Genomic DNA, 22,200 nt, shown 5'->3' with positions numbered 1-22,200 from the left:
GATTTAAAAAAAAAAAGAAGGGAGACAATGTGATAAGTCAGGAGACTAGAGATTTAGGGTATATTTTGCTCTGTTAGAAGAAATTGTATCCCAAAATTTTAAAGAGAGAACTATATATATATATATATATATATATATACCAAAAATAAGGTTAACTACTTTGAAGTGATAGAATATGACTGTAAAAATGAAAAATAAAAAAGATTTTTAAAAAAGGGATTGATAAGATGTTGGTTGAAAAAGGGAAAAAGAAAAATTCAATTAAAAAAAAGAATGAAAAAGAAAGTTAAAAAAAAATTAACTTTGAAAGACTAAAGAATCATGGGAAAAAAGCCATGAATTCTATGTGCAGTATTCCCCTAGCACTGGAGTTTTGCCGTTCTCATTGATTGATAACTTGGTCTTGGCTGGCTGTTCTCGCTGATCTTCTGGGGGAGGGGTCTGTCGCAGCAGTTCTCAAATGTCTTTGCTGGAGGTGGAATTGCCCGGCACTTGTTGGGGGCTGGGCTAAGTAATCTGCTTGGGTTTGCTCTCAGGAGCTTTTGTTCCCTGCAAGCTTTCCACACAGCTTTGGAGGATGGGAGCAAAAATGGCAGCCTCCCAATCTCTGCCCCGGAGGAGCTGAGAACTCGGGGCCCCGCTCCTCCGTGCACCCCCAGAGAAAAGCAGTCACTCACTCTTGTCTCCCAGGTCTCCAGCTGCACTCCATGCTCACCCGGCCTGTGACCAAGCATTTCTATCTCTGGCACATGACCCAGTTTGGAGTCTCCAAACCCAGCAGATTTCTGCGGTGCGCTCCCGTGCCACTCCTCCCGGGGGAGGAAGGGGAGTCTCCCCAGACCTGCCGCTTGTTGGGTCCCTGCTGGAAGAGCAGTGGCCCAACTGTGCTGCAGATCACAGTTTATGGCAACCCTGAGCTGAGAGCCCACTCCTCGGCTTTGTCTCTGCAGCCAGCTTCCCTGTTCCGATATCTGGGAGCCCTGCTACACTCAGGCACCCCCAGTCTTTCTGTGACCCCGAGGGTCCTGAGACCACACTGTCCCAGAGAGGGTACCACCCCCCGCTTAGCCATGGAGAGACATCACCCAGCGGAGCTGACTTCTAAAAGTTCCGATTTTGTGCTCCGCTGCTCTATCACTTGCCGGTAGCGACTGATGGAGGCCCCCTCCCCCGCCATCCTTCCTCCCGAATATCACCTCATATTCGCTTCTCTGCACATCCTTCCTTCCAGAAAGTGGTTACTTTTCTGTTCAGAGAGTTGTTGCTATTCTTTTCTTTGATCTCCTGTTGAGTTCGTAGGTGTTCAGAATGGTTTGATCCCTATCTAGCTGAATTCCTGGGACCAGATGAAATTTAGGTCTCCTACTCTCCGCCATCTTGCTCCTCCCCCCAAGGTGGTTGTCTTTTAAACAGGCAAATGAGCTCCATTAAAAGAACACATTACTGAAAGTAGACTTTTAGGTGTAGTCCAATGAGTTACACACTTCCCTCCCAGCCTCCACATGAGTAGCGTATTCACTAGCACTTACTCTGCACCACTTGTGCTGTGGGCACTAAGAATAAAGCAGTGAAACAGACATGGTTCGTGGGCTTAAGGAGCTCCCACTAGGCAAACAGGCATAGGCAAATCAGGTGGTGATTAGTGCTACGCAGAGGATTAGATGGAATCACATGATACTGAGTGCCGAGGTAGTTATTTCAGAATAGATGGTTAGGGAAAGCTCTAAAGAGTTGGTCATGCAGCAAACATATTAATGAAAATGAGAAACCAGGCAAGGGAAGATAAATTGGAAGATAATTCCAGCAGAGAAAAAAATGAACAAAAAGACTGAAGTGAATTGATATTGGCATGTTTAAAGCACAGAAAAGATATCTGTGTTTGTCAGAACACAATGGGGGAGGTTTTTAGTAGGCAGGGAGTAGAAGGTAGAGAGATTACAGATAGAAGTGGGGCCCTAAGCATACAGGGATTTGTAACTCACTGTCATCCCTCCTCTTTTAGACCTCTATATATTAAGGCCCTCATAAAAGTTCAACCCCGGGTCCCATTCTTTATCTACACATTCTTCCTAGGTAATCCCATCCTGTGTTACACCTTCTTTAAATAGGAACTCTGCACTAATTACTATCAAATGTGTATCTCCAGCCTTGGCCTCTCCTCTAAGGGCCAGACTGTTATAATTAACTACCTATTCCATGCATCCATTCAAATGTCTAATACCACAAAGTTAACATGGTCAAAATAAAACTACTGATTCCCAAACCTCAAACAAAACCTGCTTCTCCCTCATTCTCCTCAGCTCAGGTAACAGTACTACCATTCATCATTTGCTCAGGCCCAAATTGAGAAATTATCCTTGATTCTTTTATCCTTCATCCCTGGGAGTGGTTCTTCTGGGTTCCTAGTATCATATTCCTGGTAGAATTTAAACACAAAGCAAACTGAACCCAAAAGAGATTTTCTTTTGCTAAAACCAATTCTGCCCAGTGCTTTGGATTCTGAGAACATTTGAAGAGATGATTGGATATAAAGTGTCCCCTGAAGGAAATGAACGTAATTATGGCAATGACTTTTTATATACTTCCTATGGTTTCAAACAAGCCATATTCATTTTTCTTCTGTGACTGGAAGCAAACTGTTGAATGAATTCATTCATAAAGACAGCAGGATATTTTATGTCAAAGTAATAATACTTTACACCTTTGTTGTATGTTGTAGTGTTGTCAAGGTTGCCTATTCCTAGAGGGCAAGCATTATTATATTTATACTTTTTTTCAACCCTGGCACATTGTTGTTAATAATAGTTAATCCACAAATACTTATTAAATAAATCATCAGTGTACAACAAGATTTTAGTGTCTCTACAGCCTACTGTAGTACTAGTAGTTCAACAAAGACTATAAAGTTTCCTTTAATTGCAACTACTAAGACTGGAACCCAGGACAGACAGAACAGGATACATGAAAGCACTGCAAATAAAAAATGAAAGTATGCATACCACCAGACTGGTGGCAGGTAGAACCACACTCTGCCGAGATCCATGTGCCCATAATATGTCATCCATCCCACAGGTGCTATTAGTCTTTTCTTCGGGATCATACTTGAAGAGTGCATGTTCCTGTCCATCCTGATTTGTGGGGCTTAAAGGTTCAATGAAGTACTTTTGATCTCCCTGACTGAAGTAGCCCCTGAAAAACATGAAAATCCTTATTTTGTAATTCTTACAAAATATTCCTGCTTTTGGGTGCTATATAGACTTATAGACTCCAAAAAGTTACCAATACCACATAATTTCAAGCTCATGGTGGTAGAATATAATGCAACATTGCAGCTAAAGATACACTTAGAGATGACCTAAACCTATTTTTTCTATAAGGATATGGGACCTGTTGGGAAGAAGTGACTGCTGTAATGTCACATAGCTAACTTATATCAGTGCTGACATTAGAATGGAAATTTCCTGATTCTCACTCAGTGTTCTTCCAATCTAATACCTTGTCTGCTCAAAAGGTGCACTGAAAATAAAGACTTTGAAGGCTTATAAATAAGAGTTAAGATTCTAGGGACACCTGGGTGGTTAATCAGCTCAGGTCATGATCCCAGGGCCCTGGGATTGAGTCCCGCATCGGGCTCCTTGCTCAGCAGCGAGCCCGCTTCTCCCTCTGCCTGCAGCTCCCCCTGCTAGTACTCTTGCTCACTCCCTGGTGCACGTGTGCTCTCTCTCTAGCAAATAAATAAATAAAATCTTAAAAAAGAAAAAAGAGTTAAGATTCTAAGTCTATAACTTCTTGGATGTAATACCATGGGAAAATTACCTAAACTCACACAGCCTCAGTTTATCCATCTATAACATGAGAATAATACCTACCTAATAGGATGATTATAAAGGTTGAAGGACATAATATATAAAGCACATGATAAACAAATATTACCAATTTCTTCTCAATTATCTCTGCTGAAGCCCCAAACTAAGATTCATTTAACCAATATTTAGGGAGTACCCATTATTCATTAGTCATTGGATTAAAGGCAGACAATAAGAAAAAAAGAGTCATGGTTTCCCCTTTCATGGAGCTTATAGTCAAGTGAGGAAGATGGATGTGGATAAAATAGTCACATTTGACCCACAAATAACATAATTATATGACATATGAGATATTCATAATTACAGATAACTGCTAGGACAAAAAAGTATAAGAATATATAATAGGAGACTGGATTAAGTGTACACAGTACTAGAAGACAAGAGTGGATGGGCGGAGATAAGTAGGTGGTTTGTTGCAATGGTCTGCATAAAGAATCATGGTAGTTTGGACTAGGATGTGGCAGTAGAGAAAGAATGTAGTGAATAATCTCAGCTAATATTTAGCATATCTAATCAATAGGGCTTAATAATGGATTGAAAATGGGTAGTTGAGAGGCAAGAAATCATCAAGGAACCTAGGTTTATGGATTGGGCAAGTGGCTGGTTGATTATATCATTCACTGAGATAAAGAACACTGGAAAAACACCAGATTTGGGAGAAAAACATTAGTTTGATTAGGGGTTTATTAAGATTGAGATTTCATTAATCTATCCAGATATGGAAGAGATATGGATATATGGAAGACAAAATTAGATAATCCCCAAGTCTGGGCATCAGAAGAAATATCTCATTGTAGAGAGATGCCTAGGGAGTTACTAATATACAGAAGAAAGCAATGTCATGGGCATTGATAGGACAAACTGAAGAGAGAGTTTAGAGTAAAGAGGAAAGGTGAAGAGCTCCCATTCCCTAAAGAGTCAGACTCAAAAACCTATATTTTGAAAACAAACAGACAAACAAACACACCTCTGCAAGCAATTCAAATGTGTAAATTTACAAAGCACCATTAAGAGAAGCCCTGTTTCCTTCAAATCTCAAAATCCTTCAACCCTTAGGATTCATATTTAACTACAGTATACTTCATTCTATTTGAGACTCTTCAGGTTTTTTAAAACACACACACTCATGCCAATACCACAGGTATACACAAAATACACAAACCATTCATGAAGCCTTACCTTAGACCCCTACATGTGCTGATGCTAGCATCTGAAACTTTTTCATTAACAATGTGTCCTTGGTAATAACAGTCATCCTAAAGAAATGAAAAAGGGGGTTTTGTAAAGGAAAGTATGTGTTTCTTAGATCCACTGCTAAATTTGAATTTGAGAGCTTGAAACAAGATCTCTAATGTTTTCAAATCATTTTATGCTGAGCAACAGTCAACTTAGAGAGGTAAAAAAAATGGTTAAGAAGCTCTTTATGGTTAATATCTGTAATATTTAGTTAATTAACCCAATGCTTAAAGAGCATTTACTAAATAGATATTGGTATTGCAGAAAAAAGATAACAGGGATAGATGCATCATCTGGAAGAAACAAACTTAGAGATAGAAGTTTAAAATCTGAGCCCCCAAAACATCAGAGGTTCATTCTTTCCCTTGGCTGATTGCTCATTTTATCTTCTAACACCTACAGGCTTTTTCCAAAGAATGGGTTATCATGATAATGTTGTTATTTCTTGATTTATTCAAAGAGTTTCAGCAGACTGAGTTAGTGTGACATCCCCTTCTCCATCTGGAGCAAAATGCCCAATCCTAGCACTTTTCTATGTGGATGTACTTTAATCAAGCATACCTTTGTGCTTTGAGACAGATGAGGTAAAGGCCCCCATAAATGTCTGCGCCATAGCTATGAGGAGAATTGAAGGCCTTCCAATAGAAAAATGGAGCTCAAAAAAAATGGCAATGACAAAATACTCCTCACACTACTTCACACAGCCATATTCTCTAAATAAGAGTCAAGAATAAAAAATATTTAAGGAAAACAGAATCCTATAATTCTGTCATTGAGGAAATAGTCTTGAGTTGGAGCCACTATATGATCTAGAGAGGTGATTGGCATTGACTAAGAACACAGGATGTATTTAATTCTTCACTCTTCTAATGAAAATGAGAAACTCCTGCCCACTGTCTTATAGGGAGCTCCTGAAGGTTGGAAGGGGTTACCATGGTTGTCAAGGAATGCCTGTGTTTTTGTCAAACTGTACAAATATTAGAGGATCTATTAAGAAATTACTACTGCTGGGAAAAGCACCAATATTGTAAATGCTTTTTCACTTTCACTGTTTGTCTGGCAATGACACTGCCTTTGGGTATGTGGGTCACATCCCAAATGACAATGATTCTAGGATATTCTTTTACCATGATTTGTGGGCTTGTGGTGACCTCCTCTCCAGTGGAATTATAACGTGTTTCCACATAACCTGGTGCAAGGAGACCCCTGGAGAAAAAAAAAGAAAAAAAAATTCATGGTCACTCATGTTAATTGAAAAGTGCAGTGATCAAAGTGAAAGCTTTCACTGGCTGTGCAGGAAAGTTTTAATTCCTGAGCTCCTTCTCCTAAGCCCTCAAGACGAGTCCAAGTATGAAGAGGATGCTTACAGTGCAAAGACTGAGGGAGCAGAGTTTCTGACATTCCTGAGTAGTGTGGAACAGTGTCCGCTTTCTCATCAGACTTTGATACTTCTCTGAGGGGAGATTTGAGGAAGAAATGGAACTGAGAAGGGTAGAGTTGATAAATATGACTGAAAAGAGCAGTGCTCCTGCCCAGTTTAAGACAACTACATTTTCACCCAGTCCTTTTCGGTTCCCAGTGACTGCTAACAATTGTAGCAGTGGAAAGTTTATTGGGAATTGACTTGCATTTGGTAATTAGGGCCCTTCTGGCATTTTCATTGAGCTTCTCAGAATTCTTTCAATTACCCGGCAGCACATAGGAGTCTGGATATACTTTTTAAAGAGGCAGGGCAAGGAGAAAAGGAAGTAATTACTATATGCTGAATGCCATCTCTATGCCAGCCACTGAATTAGACACCTTACATGGATCATTCATTTAATCCTTTCTGCAATCCAGGAAGATAAATATGACTTGCTTCATTTTTCAGATGAGATTACACAGTTCCAGGGGCAAAGGATCATATCTAGGTCTGCCTAAAGTCCACACCTGTACTATTTCCATTTTACTTTACCACTCCATTTCCAAAGTCCAGGCAGTTGTGATTTTTTGCAAAAGGCAATAGTCTCTTTGAGGAAAAAAATCTTGCTGTACTATATAGAATAGTTTAGGGAATGAAAGAGCTTGAAAGCACAAAATGAGGGGAGAAAACTACTTTTGAAATAGGCGAGATATAGGCTCATCAAGATTTGAGTGAGAGCTGAGGCAGTGAAACTTGAAAGAAATGTTGAATGTAGCTGTCCTGAATGCAGAGAACGAAGGAACAAGAGAACAATATAATGCATGAGAAAGTGGGCGGGTTAGTGTGTAGCTGGATGGAAGGAGCACTGGTGTAGGCATCAGGAGAGCCCAATTCCGGTTTTACCACTGACTTGTCCTTTGGTCCTAGAGTTTAATTATTATGTCTTTTTTGTTTTTCCTGATGGAAATGGTTGCAAATTGTTTTAAGACCTAATCTTTCAGTATTAGAATAATAAACTACAATAATGTAGGGGAAGATTTAAAATCTATGTGCTTTTTCACAGAATTTGATAAAATGTATATCTGCTTGTATCTCAAGGATACAAACACTAGTGAACTGTTATTTTTTAGAAGGATCCAACTACTAGTAAACTGTTACTTTACTCAATGTGTTTTCACTACTTCGGTAGGAACAAATAGTCACAGAACCCCTTGGGCCGGTTGAGAGAAAAAACTTATTAGCAGAGGTTTTTGAGAGCCTTAAGCAGAAACAGCCTCAATTAGCACATTTTCCACATGCTGACTTGCTGTTGGTAAGGACAATATCAGAAGTAAAAACACTTACTTGTTTTTTTTCAAGTAAAGCACTGCGATTTTCCCATTAACTGTCATTTTATACTTCAATTCAGTTTCAAATTTTTCCTGCAAAAATGCACATTTACTGGTGATTATAAACACACATAAATATTCATTTGGCTATGTCCATCTTTTTAATAATTAGCAAACAATGCTTGCTTTCTTTAATGGTAGGCTATATAGTTTATATAGCTAATGTCTGCTTCCAGCCTCTTCTAACTGATTTGTTAGTTTGATTTAACTCTGCCAGCTGAATAGACATATTATTTGGGACCTTTCTATCCATCTATCCACCCATCCACTCATGCATTTTACAAATATTATTTGAGTGTTAATTATATGCATGCCTCTACTCAGTTCTGGAAATTCAACTCTAAGCAAGAAAAATTGAAACCTACTGTCAGAAAGCTTATAATCCTGTGGAAAGACAGACAATAAAAGTGATTTATGTTATATGATAAAGGATATAAATATGAGTGCAATGTAAGATGTCTAACATCTTAAGGTCAGGAAAGGCTTTCTTGAGGAAGTAACATGTAAGCTGAGATATGAATTAGTCAGGTGAAGCAGGGTGGTGAAGTTATTTGAGAAGAAGGAATAGTATGCCCACAGACCCAAAGACCTCAAAGACTTCTACTGATAGATGTTTGGTCTGGAGGCCTTCTCACGGCTAACTGGAGGTCAGAATATGGACAAAACAATAGAAATATGTACTCAAAAGGAGAGAGAAGTCATCAGGAAGAAAATAAAGTCTCAGGAGTTCAGAATGAGAAAATACCACATCAAGCAAACCTCATGTGGAAAAGGAGAACAGTTTTGAGATTTATATATACCAAAAGAGATACAGAGGACTGTATGTTGAAGAAGATGCTATTGGGTACTGAATTCTGATTTTGTTCTATAAAACAGAGTTTTTTCACTGGGGAGTACCACGATGTTGTTATTAAAGAGATCTAAATATGGCAGACCAAATATGACTTGAGTGCTGTTTCCTCTGCTGGGCTACACCTAAGGCCAAGCTTTTCTTCTCTCCTCCCTCTCCTGGCCAGAGCAATACCTGAGCTCAGCAAGGGTGAGTTAGAGACTTCAAGTCAGGGGGATTGTGCAGGGATTTGCCATCTTCAAGGTCAGTTGGTATGGCCCACATTCCCCTTAAATGATTAGTTACTGGAGTCCTCTCTGATGTCAAAAACTCCTGGGTATAAATATCCTATACTGTATGTCTAGAAGAGGAGAGGCTGCTGTAATTCACTTCATGCTGATGAATAGCAGGAGCTGGGGGGAAAAAAAAGGCTAAGGGCTGAAAATAAAAGTTATGGGGAATCATTGTAACCACTTATCATTTAGATTTAAGAAAGGCCAAATGGAATCAAAATATTAGGAGGATAGTAGATATAATTTTCTGCCCAGAAGAGCTTTCTAATTTCTATTTCCTGCCAGCAATGGTTTTTAGTGGATTTTCACCTAAAATATTATTTGGAGATTGTTTTAGAAGAGATTATTGCTTTTGGACTGGAAGTTTTAGCCGACACTGGCATAGAGATTATAGAGAAAGGAAACAATAAAGAAGAAAACAAGTATTTATGAAAGATGGTGCACTGGGTGATGTGATAACTGTACGTCCCAAGTACAAGTCTGTGGTGGAGAGCAATGCCTGCTAATAAAAAATCTACCCTATTTGTGTGCAACCTGGGTCCTAAACTATGGGTGAGGAGAGGAAAGATGCACCTTGATTTGGAAAGTACCCACTAGAAGGAAATGATTTTTTTTAATTGACCCGGGCCATTTTAAACCAGAAGAGAAGATTAAAATTACTCTCACGGACATGCACGCACACACACATACACACACACACATACACCATAACTATAGTAAAATCAATATTAAAAGAAAATCAAGAGCCAAACGGTGTAACACTGACCATTTTTGAAGCATGGACTATTCCATGTTGACTTCACAAAGAATATAAGGTGGACTGGGCATTACATATAAGGAGAACATGTTAAGTAGGAAAAAACTCCTTTAAAAAGTGCAGATAGGTGGAAACAAGTGTATTATTAAGAAAGGCCTTGAGAATACCAAAGCTGACTAAAAAGGAGGTTGTGTCAAAAGCAGAAAGAAGACAAAATGGCTTGATAAACCATAACATCAAGCAAAAGAGCCATGATGGTTAGCCATAAATTACATAGGACAGTGTTACACAGGACAGTGTCATAACATAATCTTGAGCAGGGAGTTAATGATTGCATCCAGCTCTGCTTTTCAGACAAGTTTTCTCAAAATAGCCACATAAGATAAGCATTACTATTATTATCTCAATTTAAAGACACGAATTTGAAGTTTGTTTGTGTCTAAATTTATACAGAGAAAATTAACAAAGTTAAGATGTGAATATAAACAAGCCTTTTCAATTCAGATCCTTTACCCTTTCCCTATGGATCAGGAAAATATAAGGTTCATGCAACCAGTTAATTGAGTTGTAGACTAGATAAATGATGTATTTGTGATGAATATCAAGCACATTGCATCAACTGCATGTATCTACTCAACTATTCCAAAAATTGAGATTGATCATCTATTAGGTACCAGTAACTACTCTATGGTTTTTCATCAAAATAAATTATTCAAAAACTTAAATTTGTTTTATAAAGAAATCACTTTATAACTGCAATAAAAACACTGGATGTGTATTCAAATGTCCCTCAAAATAATGAGTGATAAAATGTACCTGGCATTTTAAAAAATTTTTTATTTACTTATTTGTCAGAGAGAGAGAGAGCACAAGCAGGGGGAGCTGCAGGCAGAGAGAAAGAGAGAAGCAGGCTCCCTGATGAACAAGGAGCCCCATGTAGAGCTCGATCCCAGCACCCTGGGATCACGACCTGAGCTGAAGGCAGACGCTTAACTGACTGAGCCACCCAGATGTCCTGGTATCTGGCATTTTTAAGAGAATGCTGGAAAGCATTTAAGGAAGCCATACTGATGAGGAATCCAATGCATATAGGTCCCATTTAAATTTAACAGAAACAATTTTGTTGAGAAAGAATTATTTTTATAAACAGGGTCTACTATAGGTTCTGCTACTATAAACATTTGCTTTAGAAGAAATCATCTGTTAGGAACCTTATCCAATGGGGGAGTAGGTACTCCCAGGGAGTAGCATCTTACAATATTTCTGCAAGTTATTATTTATGTCTCATTTATCTATATTCTTCCTGGCTCCCAGCAGAAAACTTCTGGGTGCAGGTACTTAGAAAATTGTTGAATGAATCATCGTGTTTTAGCCTTTATCTTTTGACTGAGAATGTGTTTTTTCATTAAGTAGTTAAGAACTATACAAACTTTAATACCTTTCTCTTCAGAAAAGACAAAGGAAAATTTCATGTTTAATTATAGTAATTCATTCTAACTTAATTTTCATCCACAATATTTTATTTTCGACTTCAGTTTTGTTATGGTTTTGTTTGTATGTAGATACATAGATGATCGATAGATAATAGATAAAATAAATTGTATCAAATCTCTTTAGAAGTACACAGAATTATGAATTATCATAAAAGTATTAAAGTTTATTTTCTGTGTGACCCTGGGCAGTTTATTTCAACTGTCAGAATCTTAATCTTCAAAATGAGGCTAATGATAGAACATTGGATCATTGTGAAGATTAATAAAAATAAGGTCAAACAACAAATGCAAATGTCTATATATAAATATGCATATATGTTATAGTTGTATATCTATCTGTATATCATATGTAAATATATTTATGTATATTTTTTCAATATTCTTTGTTAAGCCAAAAGCTGTACCTGTTGTTCTGGCTCCTTGACCTCTCTTTTATGTAGTGGATAAAGTCTTCTGGGATAAACCACTTCATAGTTCTTTACTCCAGGGAGTTCTTTGATAGCATTTACTGAGGGGGAAAAAAGGTAAAAGAAGATTTAGTGGAGCATAACAAATAAGCAATCTGGTTGATAATCATCAGCCTTATTGCATTTCTGATGAATAATGCTACACACGGAGGCTTAACTGAATTATGTCAGAGAGTTATTTAAGTGTAGAGATAGACAAAATCAGAAGCCCACACTTCTTCTCAAATCTTGAACCTATATCTTCAAATATTTCCCCACTGAAAGTTTACAAGTGTTTCTCTATTTGGTGAAAATATTTCTTTTGGATTTTTCCATCTCTCTTTGCTACCTTGAATCCTCTATAAAGGAATGTAGCAAGCAGTACAGGCAAAAGCTAGTACGGGAAGGCAAAAGCCAACCTAATCTTCTAAGATGCTAATCAATGTCAGCATAATTGAGTAGAAGTATTCTGAAAACTACAGTGTTACAAAAATGAAATAACTAATGTGTGCCATTTCTGACTCTAATATTTTTTTCTTATATTTTCCAATTGTAATGAATAAAACTAAGACACAATAAGAAAACCTTCAATATCAGTTCCATAGAATGCTTGGCTTTTGCAATACAGATAAACTTTCATTTTTGCATACAGAGCATGAAAAGAATGAAAATTGAAGAAGCAAACAATTAGAACATTTTTACTGGTCTGGAAGGAAAATTTTTGAGCCTGCAGTCATATTGAAAGAGAATTGAACAGTTATCTCATCCAACCTTCTATCTATATTTTGAATTCTCAAGTCAACATTGTTTCTACAAGTTATTATTTTTTTAAATTTTATTATGTTATGTTAATCACCATACATTATAGTTTTTGATGTAGTGTTCCATGATTCATTGTGTGCATATAACACCCAGTGCTCCATTCAATATGAGTTATTTTTTTTTTAATTTTCTTTTATTTTTTTGAGAGAGAGCATGTGCGGGCATGCACGAGCAAGCAAGGAGGCGCAAAGGGAGGGGGGAGAGAGAATCCCAAGCAGACTCCACGCCCAGCACAAGCCCAACTTGGGGCTCCGTCTCAAGACCCTGAGATCCTGAGCCAAAATTAGAAGTCAGAAACTTAACCGACTGAGCTACCCAGGCACCCCTCTACAAGTTATTTTTAAGAGGAATTCAGAGTTTTCCCAAAGCTAACACTTAATTTTCTTAATTTCTTAATTTTCTCTTTTATTTGCCCACTTGATCGAGTCCTTGCTCTGGGTAGAGTAGTGTGTAAGGAAATATCAATAGACCAACTCTTTGGTTTCTCAGGAGGCTACTGGTCTACCCAGAATATACATGCAGTAGGAAACGAAGTATGGGCCCAGCCTAGCAATTTACTAACACTGTGGCCTGAAAGGCTTTAGTTCTCTGTGTCATGACTAGAGTTCTCTCTAAAGATAATCCCAGCTTATTAAATTACTCAAACCTAAATTCTATGGTAATATAACTTTATGTTATTATTGTTGATCTTTTAACAAATAAAAGTGAGTATTTTTTTGTTAGTCATCTTGGATGACTTGTACAGTTATCCCAATAATGCTCCAGAGAATATTTATTTTTAAAATTTTTCTTTAGAAATTAAATCAGAATCTTTAAAAAATTCCTATTTATGTCATTTTTTTAAATCATTTTAGGATGGCTAAATGCACTTGACCACTCAAGAGCCATTTACTTTTAACTTCAAAGAATAGGAAAAGTAATTAAATTGGCTAAAAACTCATTAGGTCAAAAATGAACAATTAAAGGGATGCAATACTTCTCTTTCATTGGCTTGAGATTTACTCTTTTTTTACATTTAAATTCAATTTAATTAACATATAGTGTATTATTAGTTTCAGAGGTAGAATTTAGTGATTCATCAGTTGCATATAACACCCAGTGCTCATTGCATCAAGTGCCCTCCTTAATGCCCATCACCCAGTCACCCCATCCCCATCCACCTCCCCTCCAGCACCCCTCAGTTTGTTTCCTATAGTAAGAGTCTTTTACGGTTGGGACACCTGGTAGCTCCATTGGTTAAGCATCTGCATTTGGCTCAGGTCATGATCCTAGGGTCCTGGGATTGAGTCCCGCATTGGGTTCCCTGCTCCATGGGGAGCCCGCTTGTCCCTCTGCCTGCCACTCCCCTGGCTTGTGCTCTCTTAAATAAATAAATAAATAAATAAATAAATAAATAAATAAATAAAATATTCTTTTATGGTTTGTCTCTCTCTCTGTTTTAGTCTTATTTTTCTTTCCTTCCCCTACGTTCATGTTTTGTTTCTTAAATTCCACATATGAGTGAAATCATATGATATTTCATTTTGTCTTTCTCTGATTGACTTATTTCACTTAGCATAATACCCTCTAGTTCCATCCATGTTGTTGCAAATGGCAACATTTCATTCTTTTTGATGTCTGAGTAATATTCCATTGTGTATATATACCACATTCTCCTTATCCTTTCCTCTGTTGATGGACATCTGGGCTCTTTCCATATTTTGGCTACAGTAGACATTGCTGCTATAAAGACTGGGGTGCATGTGCCTCAAGATTTACTCTTCGAAACCCCTTAAAACCATGGATTCAACCCTAGAATACTTGAACTTTGGGTTTGCTTCTAATTTTTTAATTGCTGGAACAGACAGGGCAGATTAAATGATCTTTAAGGACAGTTCAAGTAGTCTATGATTTTATGAAAATAAATACAGAATTCCCCATAATCTCTTTGAAAAGGTGATGATCATTTGGATAAAGTTTTAATTGGTTATGATAAAATAAGTCTCATTACATAGTCAAGACTTCAAGCATAAGGTACCTCAATGACTTCTTGCTGCTACAGAGATAATCCACTGGGCATTTTTATTTCTATTTAATTAATTTTTCGTAAAGGAAAACAATAACATTACTTTATAAAAAATTATAACAAATTCATAAGCCTAAAGGAACATTACAATGATTTTCTTAACTTTGAGTTAAAATTTTCATAATTATCATAATTATTTCAAAATAATAAGATGCCATGAAGTAAGAAAATTACTCTTGCCAGAAATGAACTGATGGTATTGACACAATTCCCTGGAGCTTCTTGTAAACCCATAATACCAAACAAGCATACCATAAGGCAACCACATGCTGTCTAGTGGATTGTGTCCAATCAATGCAATTAGTCCCACTAATACGGAGTTCTTGAAGCCGTATATTCACCAATGTTGCAACCATAGTAACTCTTCTAAAAATGCTGCATGAAAAATGGTTTCATACAATACACACATTATTCTGAGAGTAAATATTAGTCCAAGTTGCCCTGGGGTCATAAAATAATTAATTATATCTGATTCTTTTATAAAAGCAAAAAATGATACCCCACACACATTTCCCATTCAGAAGTGGAGAGGGAAACAGGCCAATCCAACCACTGCAAGTTTTCTTACTATACACACTCATCTCCATGATTCTAGTTAATATCTAAATCAATGCTTCATGAAATCAGAAATTACCAATTGACTAAAATATGGAGTCAAATACATAAATTAGTGGAGAAATTTATTCCCAACTCTTTGATAGCTGAGCACTTCCAAATGACAAACAAAATAAATCAACAAATGAACCAGAGTATTTTTTTAAAAGCCTCCAGCAACCTCTCATTTTCTTTGGTTTGAAATCAACAGATTTTCAGCTCTTCCCAAACTCTTGCAACAGAGTACATTCTCTAAAAGAAACAGATAGAATTTCTTTTAATGGCTCTTATTTTTATGAAACCAAGAAGGCCTCTGAAAGAGACTTGAATTAGAACAAATTAGACAGCAGTTAGAGAAATGCGACAGACCCAAATATTGTTTGGCTCATTCATCCTTAAATTTGATGGAAATGACTCAGCCTCCTCCCAGCTGAATAACATCAGGTTAATTATTTTGAAGCCTGTGGAATAAACACAATTAACTGCCATCCAGGGATTATACAAATCTGAGATGTAACACAATATGTTTCTATTAAATGATTTTAATACTTGCTTTCTCTCTCCCACAGAACTCACATGGTGGTTTACTTCTGACAAGCAAAACTTAGATGAAGAAAAATAAAACTATTATTTTAGATTGGGTTAGATAATTATTTTACTGCTTATTAGTTTTAGAAAAGTTAAAACTCATTGACAAGATTAATATAACAGGCACTGGTCTGGGTTGCTCCTTTATTCTTTAATGAGTTTGGAGCATTCTTGGAATTTAGCCCATAATAAATAATATTGGCATTTTCATTTTTGTTCAAATCTGTTCCAAACTGTTTAAAGAATGTCTTTCCAAGCTAGACACATGACATTAAGACCTGGATCAGAGTTTATTCAAAATTGACTTCAGATCTGGGCTTCGCTGTACCCCCTCAAACTATCTGGTGATTTTAAATTTAGTGTAGTATATAAGTGAGTACAAATATCAAGGGAAAATACAACCTGATTAAGTCTATCATTTTGGCTATTAAGATTAAATTATAAATACTTCTGAGGGTTTTCTAGTCACTTTATGAAGACAAGAAAGCATTGCTAATTTGAAACAAAATAATTTCAAAAAGTACTGTATCCCCTAGATATCCTGCTGGAATATATTGAAGACCTTTCTCTTTTGTCATTGCACTTACATCCTCACCCCCAAACAACTGTCACATCCTTTTAAATATTTGGGTTTTTTTTTTCCTATGATGAAATCCTATAAGTTATTTCTCTCAGGGGATGGTGAAGGGCAAACAAACAGCTGGCCTAATTATGTTTCATTCTTTCATTTCATGTATATGGAAACTGAGCACAAGTCATGGTCTGAGGTGCATATTTTTTTTCCTTTGGATGATGGGGGCAGATAAACAAAAAGGAAGAGATGGGAAAATGCAAATCGCTTTATTTTTTACATTCTGGCTGGGAAATAAATCCATGTGGTAATAATATCAGTGGGAATAATACCAAGGAGACAGTCTTGAAAATACAAGATGGAATGTAAAGAGAGGAGGTGGTTCTCAGTTCAAGATGGAAGATAAGGGACAACTGTCTATATGTCACCCTGTTCTCACAAAAGACACTGCAGAACCTCTGTCCCCGCCACCAAGTACTTGAAGATCTACAGTTTGAGGCATAATTCTAAGGACGTTGTCTCTTGGTGCCATGTTGTGAATGCAAAGACAGGGGAACAATTACCTTATATGCCCAATTTTTTTAAAGATATTATTTATTTATTTGACAGAGAGAGAGCTCTTGAGAGCACAGCAGGGAGAGTGGGAGGGGAAGAAGTAGACTCCCCACCAAGCAGGGAGCCCAATGCAGGGCTCGATCCCAGGCCCCTGGGATCATGACCTGAGCCAAAGGCAGACGCTTAACCGACTGAGCCACCCAGGCACCCCATCATATGCCCTATTTTACTGAAAAGGCTGTCATGTGGGTGGACTCCAGGGTTAGCTATGTGATTCTGCTAATAGATCCTGCTTGATCTTTATGCTGTTGGATAAAGCTAGTTCCCAAGCAATTCCTATGTTTCAACTAAATAAAGGATCCCAAAGAATTTTTAGGGATAGCACTTTTGGAGAATGTAAGGAAAAAAGATTTCTATTAAGTTTGACTCACAAAGTAGAAATTTTGAGTCAATAATGTAAATGCCTAGTACAGTTCTATATTTAATGATATTAACTAAAACTTCACAAGTCTGGAAAACAAATCAGAAACCAGGGGTGGGGAATATCACTTTTAGTGACAGAGTGCTGAGTGAGTGCAACAGGGAGGAGAATCTTTCCCTCCCTAACCTTATACTTCTTGTTGATAATCTGTTCCCGTTACTAGGTGCTGGCAAGCATTCTAAAACCCAAGAAAAGGCTTGCTAGGGAAGGATTCCCAGGCACTGAAGCTAATGTGGTGACTTAAATAAGCTCTAGAAATAGAAATAAGCTAAGGAAATGTGTTACCCAATTGAACTTAACTAAAATCTAATTGGTGAATTTCTCAGAAATGGAGAGACATGCTAGAAGTGATTTATTATTGGGAAGTAAAATTCCTCTACTTTTGAATTCTTAAATTCAAGATGGAAGTGAATTATCAGTTTAAGCTTAGCAGCAACATTGTTTTAATCAAGTAATAGCACAATGCTTTATAAGTATCGAATCGGTCAACTATTTATTTCTAATTAGACATATTTATTATCACCAGTTATGGAAGGACTAAACGTAAAAATGAGCACTCAAAAGGAATAGGACCAGCCAAACTGGTCCGGATAATAATAGCAGATACTTTCGAAAGCCTTCTGCACAGCAATAGCTGGTCAAATCTGCTGCATCTTTACTGCTCTAAAAACGATAAGGTGGGACTTGACGAATTTCAATTTTTGACTCTAAGATCATATTCACTATTTAAATTAAGTTGTATGAAGTTTTCCCTTTGATTTCTATGTAGTCTCGGATCAGACCTATCGATTCAAGAGGTCTCCTTGCCTCTCCTTTACATTGAGAGTTTACATCAGTCACAGACCCCTCAAAGCAACAGATTAAAACCAGTCCAACTGGTTAGTAAAATTGGTTAAAAAAACACACAACACACACACACACACACACACACAAACCCTATTGAGAGAAGATGAAAAGTAAGCAGTTCACTGACATATTTACTAGAACCTGAAAAGGAATTAGACACCGACCTGGAACTGGTGAAAGGAGGAAAGTGGCGGTCAGAAGAAGCCCCTGCAACATGTTGGGGGAGCCTAGGGCCGCAGCAGCGCCTGCCGTTCTCGCTCCGAGAGCAGGGCTTGGTCTGGTCTGTCCCTGCCTCCTCTCAAGTGAGACAGAATGAAACTCCCGGGTTCATTCTTGTCTCTGCTTCAGGAAGTGTTTACTAAAGGTGTTGCACAACCTTGGAGCTGTGGTCCTGTGATGGAATGGCACAGCAGACGGAAGTTCTGGCCGCCTCCCAGCTGTAGGACTCCTTTACCATAAGCCATTGTTTCTCTTTTCTTGCTTCTCCTTATTCCCCACTCAGAAGTAGTACGTTTCCAGTATATTACTGTAGCCCAATAAGCTACCTTGACATAACTGACTGATGAACCTTGGTAAGTGTGTGCATTTATTATGTATAAGTATATATAAATATATTTATATATGTATTTGCTATGTTGGCAACAAGTTGTTGCGAATGTTATTCTTCCCTCACATACATATGCAGTCAGTGAAACAATTTCTAATCCAATCCAATTATTACATAAAATTCTCTTTTCCAGTTACCTCCTATTCTCTTCTCACACAACAGTGCTCCAGGGACCTTGAACTATCCTGAAATAAGAATGTATGACAACACAAGCTCAAGGTTTTTCAGATCCCCAAGGGCAGTTGTATCATCACTAAAAACCAGGAGTTGGGGAAAGCCTTCAAGACCCAAAGGATGTAATTACAGAAAAACTTTAGGAGCTGTCATTGGTGTGGTGGAGTGAGGCTAAGCCATCATGTCTCTGGACATATCACACTGTGTAATGAATTAAATAGCTAAAGTTGAGTTGCTTTACTAAGTTCCAGGTCCTTTATACTTACTATCATATTAATTCTTATGACACTTCTGTATGATAAATGCCACCTTACCCCTATTTTGTAGATTAAAAAATTAGGATTTAAAAAGATAAAGGATTCAAAAGATTAAGATTCAGTTGTCCTCCTTTTATATAGTAAATAAGACTAAGCATTTTGCCCAAGGTCATCTATCCAGTAAGTGGCAGGAGTGGAACTTGAACTCAGTATTGTCTGAGCTCTTAGTCACACATTCTAATAGCTGATTTATACACCCAGTCTTATTTCTACTGAGAAATTATATAGTATCTACCTATGAAATACAAGTCCTAATCCTATGAAATACAAATTCTATGAAACAATCCTGAGGTTATGACATTGGTGTTAACCAATTCTTGGTCCACTAAAATTATGCGTTATTCTATGGATTCCAAAGCATATTTTTGTAATAGAGTGATTTTGATGAAAAGGGATTTCTCAAAATGTCATACAGCATCAGCTAACTACCACAAGGGAATGTTTAAATCTAGTTACTGAGCATGGAGGTTCCTCAAAAAGTTGAAAATAGAGCTACCAGGGCGCCTGGGTGGCTCAGTCGTTAAGCGTCTGCCTTCGGCTCAGGTCATGATCCCAGGGTCCTGGGATCGAGCCCCGCATCGGGCTCCCTGCTCGGCGGGAAGCCTGCTTCCCCTCCCACTCCCCCTGCTTGTGTTCCCTCTCTCGCTGAGTCTCTCTCTGTCAAATAAATAAATAAAATCTTTAAAAAAAAAAAAAGAAAGAAAATAGAGCTACCTTATGACCCAGCAATTGCACTACTGGGTATTTACCCCAAAGATACAAATGTAGTGATCCGAAGGGGCACATGCATCCCAATGTTTATAGCAGCAATGTCCACAATAGTCAAACTATGGAAAGAGCCTAGATGTCCATCAACTGATGAATGGATAAAGAAGATGTGATGTAATGGAATATTATGCAGCCATCAAAAATTGAAATCTTGCCATTTGCAATGACGTGGATAGAACTAGAAGGTATTATGCTAAGCGAAGTAAGTCAATCAGAGAAAGACAAGTATCATATGATCTCACTAATATGAGGAATTTGAGAAACAAGACAGAGGATTATAGGGGAAGGGAGGGAAAAATGAAACAAGACGAAACCAGAGAGGGAGATAAACCATAAGAGACTCTTAATCTCAGGAAACAAACTGAGGGTTGCTGGAGTAGTGGGGGGTGGGAGGGATGGGGTAGCAGGGTGATGGACATTGGGGAGGGTAAGTACTATGGTGAGTGCTGTGAATTGTGTAAGACTGATGACCTGTACCCCTGAAACAAATAATACATTATATGTTGATTAAAAATAAATAAGTAAATAAATAAAAATAAATCTAGTTACTGAGCATTTCAGCCATAGGATTAGGAATATCACAGGTTTCTTTTCTTTTAATCCAAGTTCTACTGCTTTGTCTTTTTCAGAGAATAGAAAGGTTATACCCAATTCTTAATTGTCACATGATTTCCCCCCATTAATTCTATGCACATTCATTAGTACCTATGACATGTAAGACACTGAGATCACAGTTGAAAATAGTCATTCCCTTACAGTCTGGTGAGGGAGATACCATGAAGATGTGCAAAGTGAGTGCTACCTGTGTATCATGAGACACTGTGCATAGGTCTAGGAAAGATTTAGGCATGGAGGTCAGAGGCTACCCCTAGCAGGGCAAGGAAGACTTCCTGGAGGCAGGAATAATGAGGTCAATGAAAAATTAACTGTGAGAAAAGGTGAGGACATTATGTCATAACATACTAGTTTATGATAATAGTTTAGTGTTGTTGGAGCAAAGACAGCCTGGAGGAATGGGAAGAGATCCTATGTCTGGTTTTGTCAGTGTGCAAGTACTGACAATACTGACTCCATATTTGGCCCTCCATCTTGTTCATGCTCATGGGATGACCTCCCTTGGGGCTACAGGTTCCAGGCCCATTGGAGGTTAATGTGTGCCCTGACCGAAAGGCAGGGAGGCTTATTCTGGTCTTCCCTAAAGTTGTTTAGATAACCAATAGAGATAATTTTGTTTCCCCCCTACTCCTTTGCCCAAATAGCCCCACAAAGTCTGCTAAGTGTTAGCAATCAAGTAAGTGCCTGCAGATTCTTTGACCTCTGCATATCTCCTCACCTTATAAAATCCGTAGACAAATGTTTGGACTCTGTGGGGAATAGCTGTGTCACTGTCTGGATTGTTGACCACCAGATTCCCCCATCATTAAGTTACTCTGAATAGAACTCTGTGTAAAGTGTATGGAGTGTCCTGCTTTGTGTTTTGGTCTCCAAGTGCCCTATCGGTTTGGAGGAGACTCTACTGCCCCTCCTCCATCTTCTCACAGTTGAGAAGCTAGCCAGGAGATGGAAAAACAAAACAAGTGTGGGTGAAGGGGTCCTGCCCGGGGAAAGCCCATTGTCCATGGGGGAAATCCCAAGCTGGCCAGCCACCTTCACGTGGGAAGACTTTGGCCAGGTTTTTTGAGCACTTTAGACCAGCGCATTACTACAAGGATGCCCCAAAAATGCCCAAGGTAATTTTAGGTATCCTACCAGAAATGGTGGGGAAAAGGAAATGGAGGAGGGAAAGTGAACAAACTATATTGACAGTAGTTTGGCCATTGTTCTGTGCATTACAAGACACCAGAGAAATGGAATCATAAGAGACAGCAATGAGAGCTATCTCCATGTCTCTTTGCTTGTTACAAGTAGTAGAAAGTTCTTTGCTTTCAACACTCCCTTGGGTAATGTTCAATTTAATGCACTCTAAGCAATGAATCTTTTTTTTTTTTTTAATTTTATTTTTTTTATTCTTATGTTAATCCCCATACATTACATCATTAGTTCTAGATGAAGTGTTCCACGATTCATTGTTTGTGCATAACACCCAGTGCTCCATGCAGAAC

At 37.9% G+C, this 22,200-nt stretch overlaps 1 protein-coding gene across 1 annotated transcript; it reads right to left on the bottom strand.

The window, feature by feature from the left end:
* Positions 1-2,896: 2,896 nt before the first annotated feature.
* On the bottom strand, positions 2,897-18,704 carry LOC145718793 (disintegrin and metalloproteinase domain-containing protein 28-like). Its single transcript, XM_081810306.1, has 6 exons — positions 18,397-18,704; positions 11,669-11,772; positions 7,849-7,925; positions 6,230-6,308; positions 5,046-5,122; positions 2,897-3,189 (listed from the first exon to the last, which is right to left on the bottom strand). Exons 1-6 carry the CDS (start codon positions 18,446-18,448, stop codon positions 2,913-2,915), a joined length of 666 nt encoding a protein of 221 aa, XP_081666432.1. The 5' UTR covers positions 18,449-18,704; the 3' UTR covers positions 2,897-2,912.
* Positions 18,705-22,200: the final 3,496 nt, after the last annotated feature.

This window comes from Leptonychotes weddellii, chromosome 2 (assembly GCF_054177405.1).
Source record: "Leptonychotes weddellii isolate Sample4059 chromosome 2, ASM5417740v2, whole genome shotgun sequence".
Classification (NCBI taxonomy): domain Eukaryota; kingdom Metazoa; phylum Chordata; class Mammalia; order Carnivora; family Phocidae; genus Leptonychotes; species Leptonychotes weddellii.
The sequence above is the reverse complement of the archived record's forward strand: the minus strand, read 5'-3'. Positions and strand labels throughout refer to the sequence as shown.

What these genes read in the sequence shown, in the direction of transcription:
- LOC145718793 (XM_081810306.1), bottom strand. Translation starts at nt 18,448, where the DNA reads ATGTTGCAGGGGCTTCTTCTGACCGCCACTTTCCTCCTTTCACCAGTT. An exon ending in TCAAGGAGCCAGAACAACAG is followed by an intron (nt 7,926 to 11,668) that starts GTACAGCTTTTG and finishes GCATTTTTGCAG; the next exon opens with GAAAAATTTGAAACTGAATT. An exon ending in CCACAAGCCCACAAATCATG is followed by an intron (nt 5,123 to 6,229) that starts GTAAAAGAATAT and finishes TCATTTCTTTAG; the next exon opens with GATGACTGTTATTACCAAGG.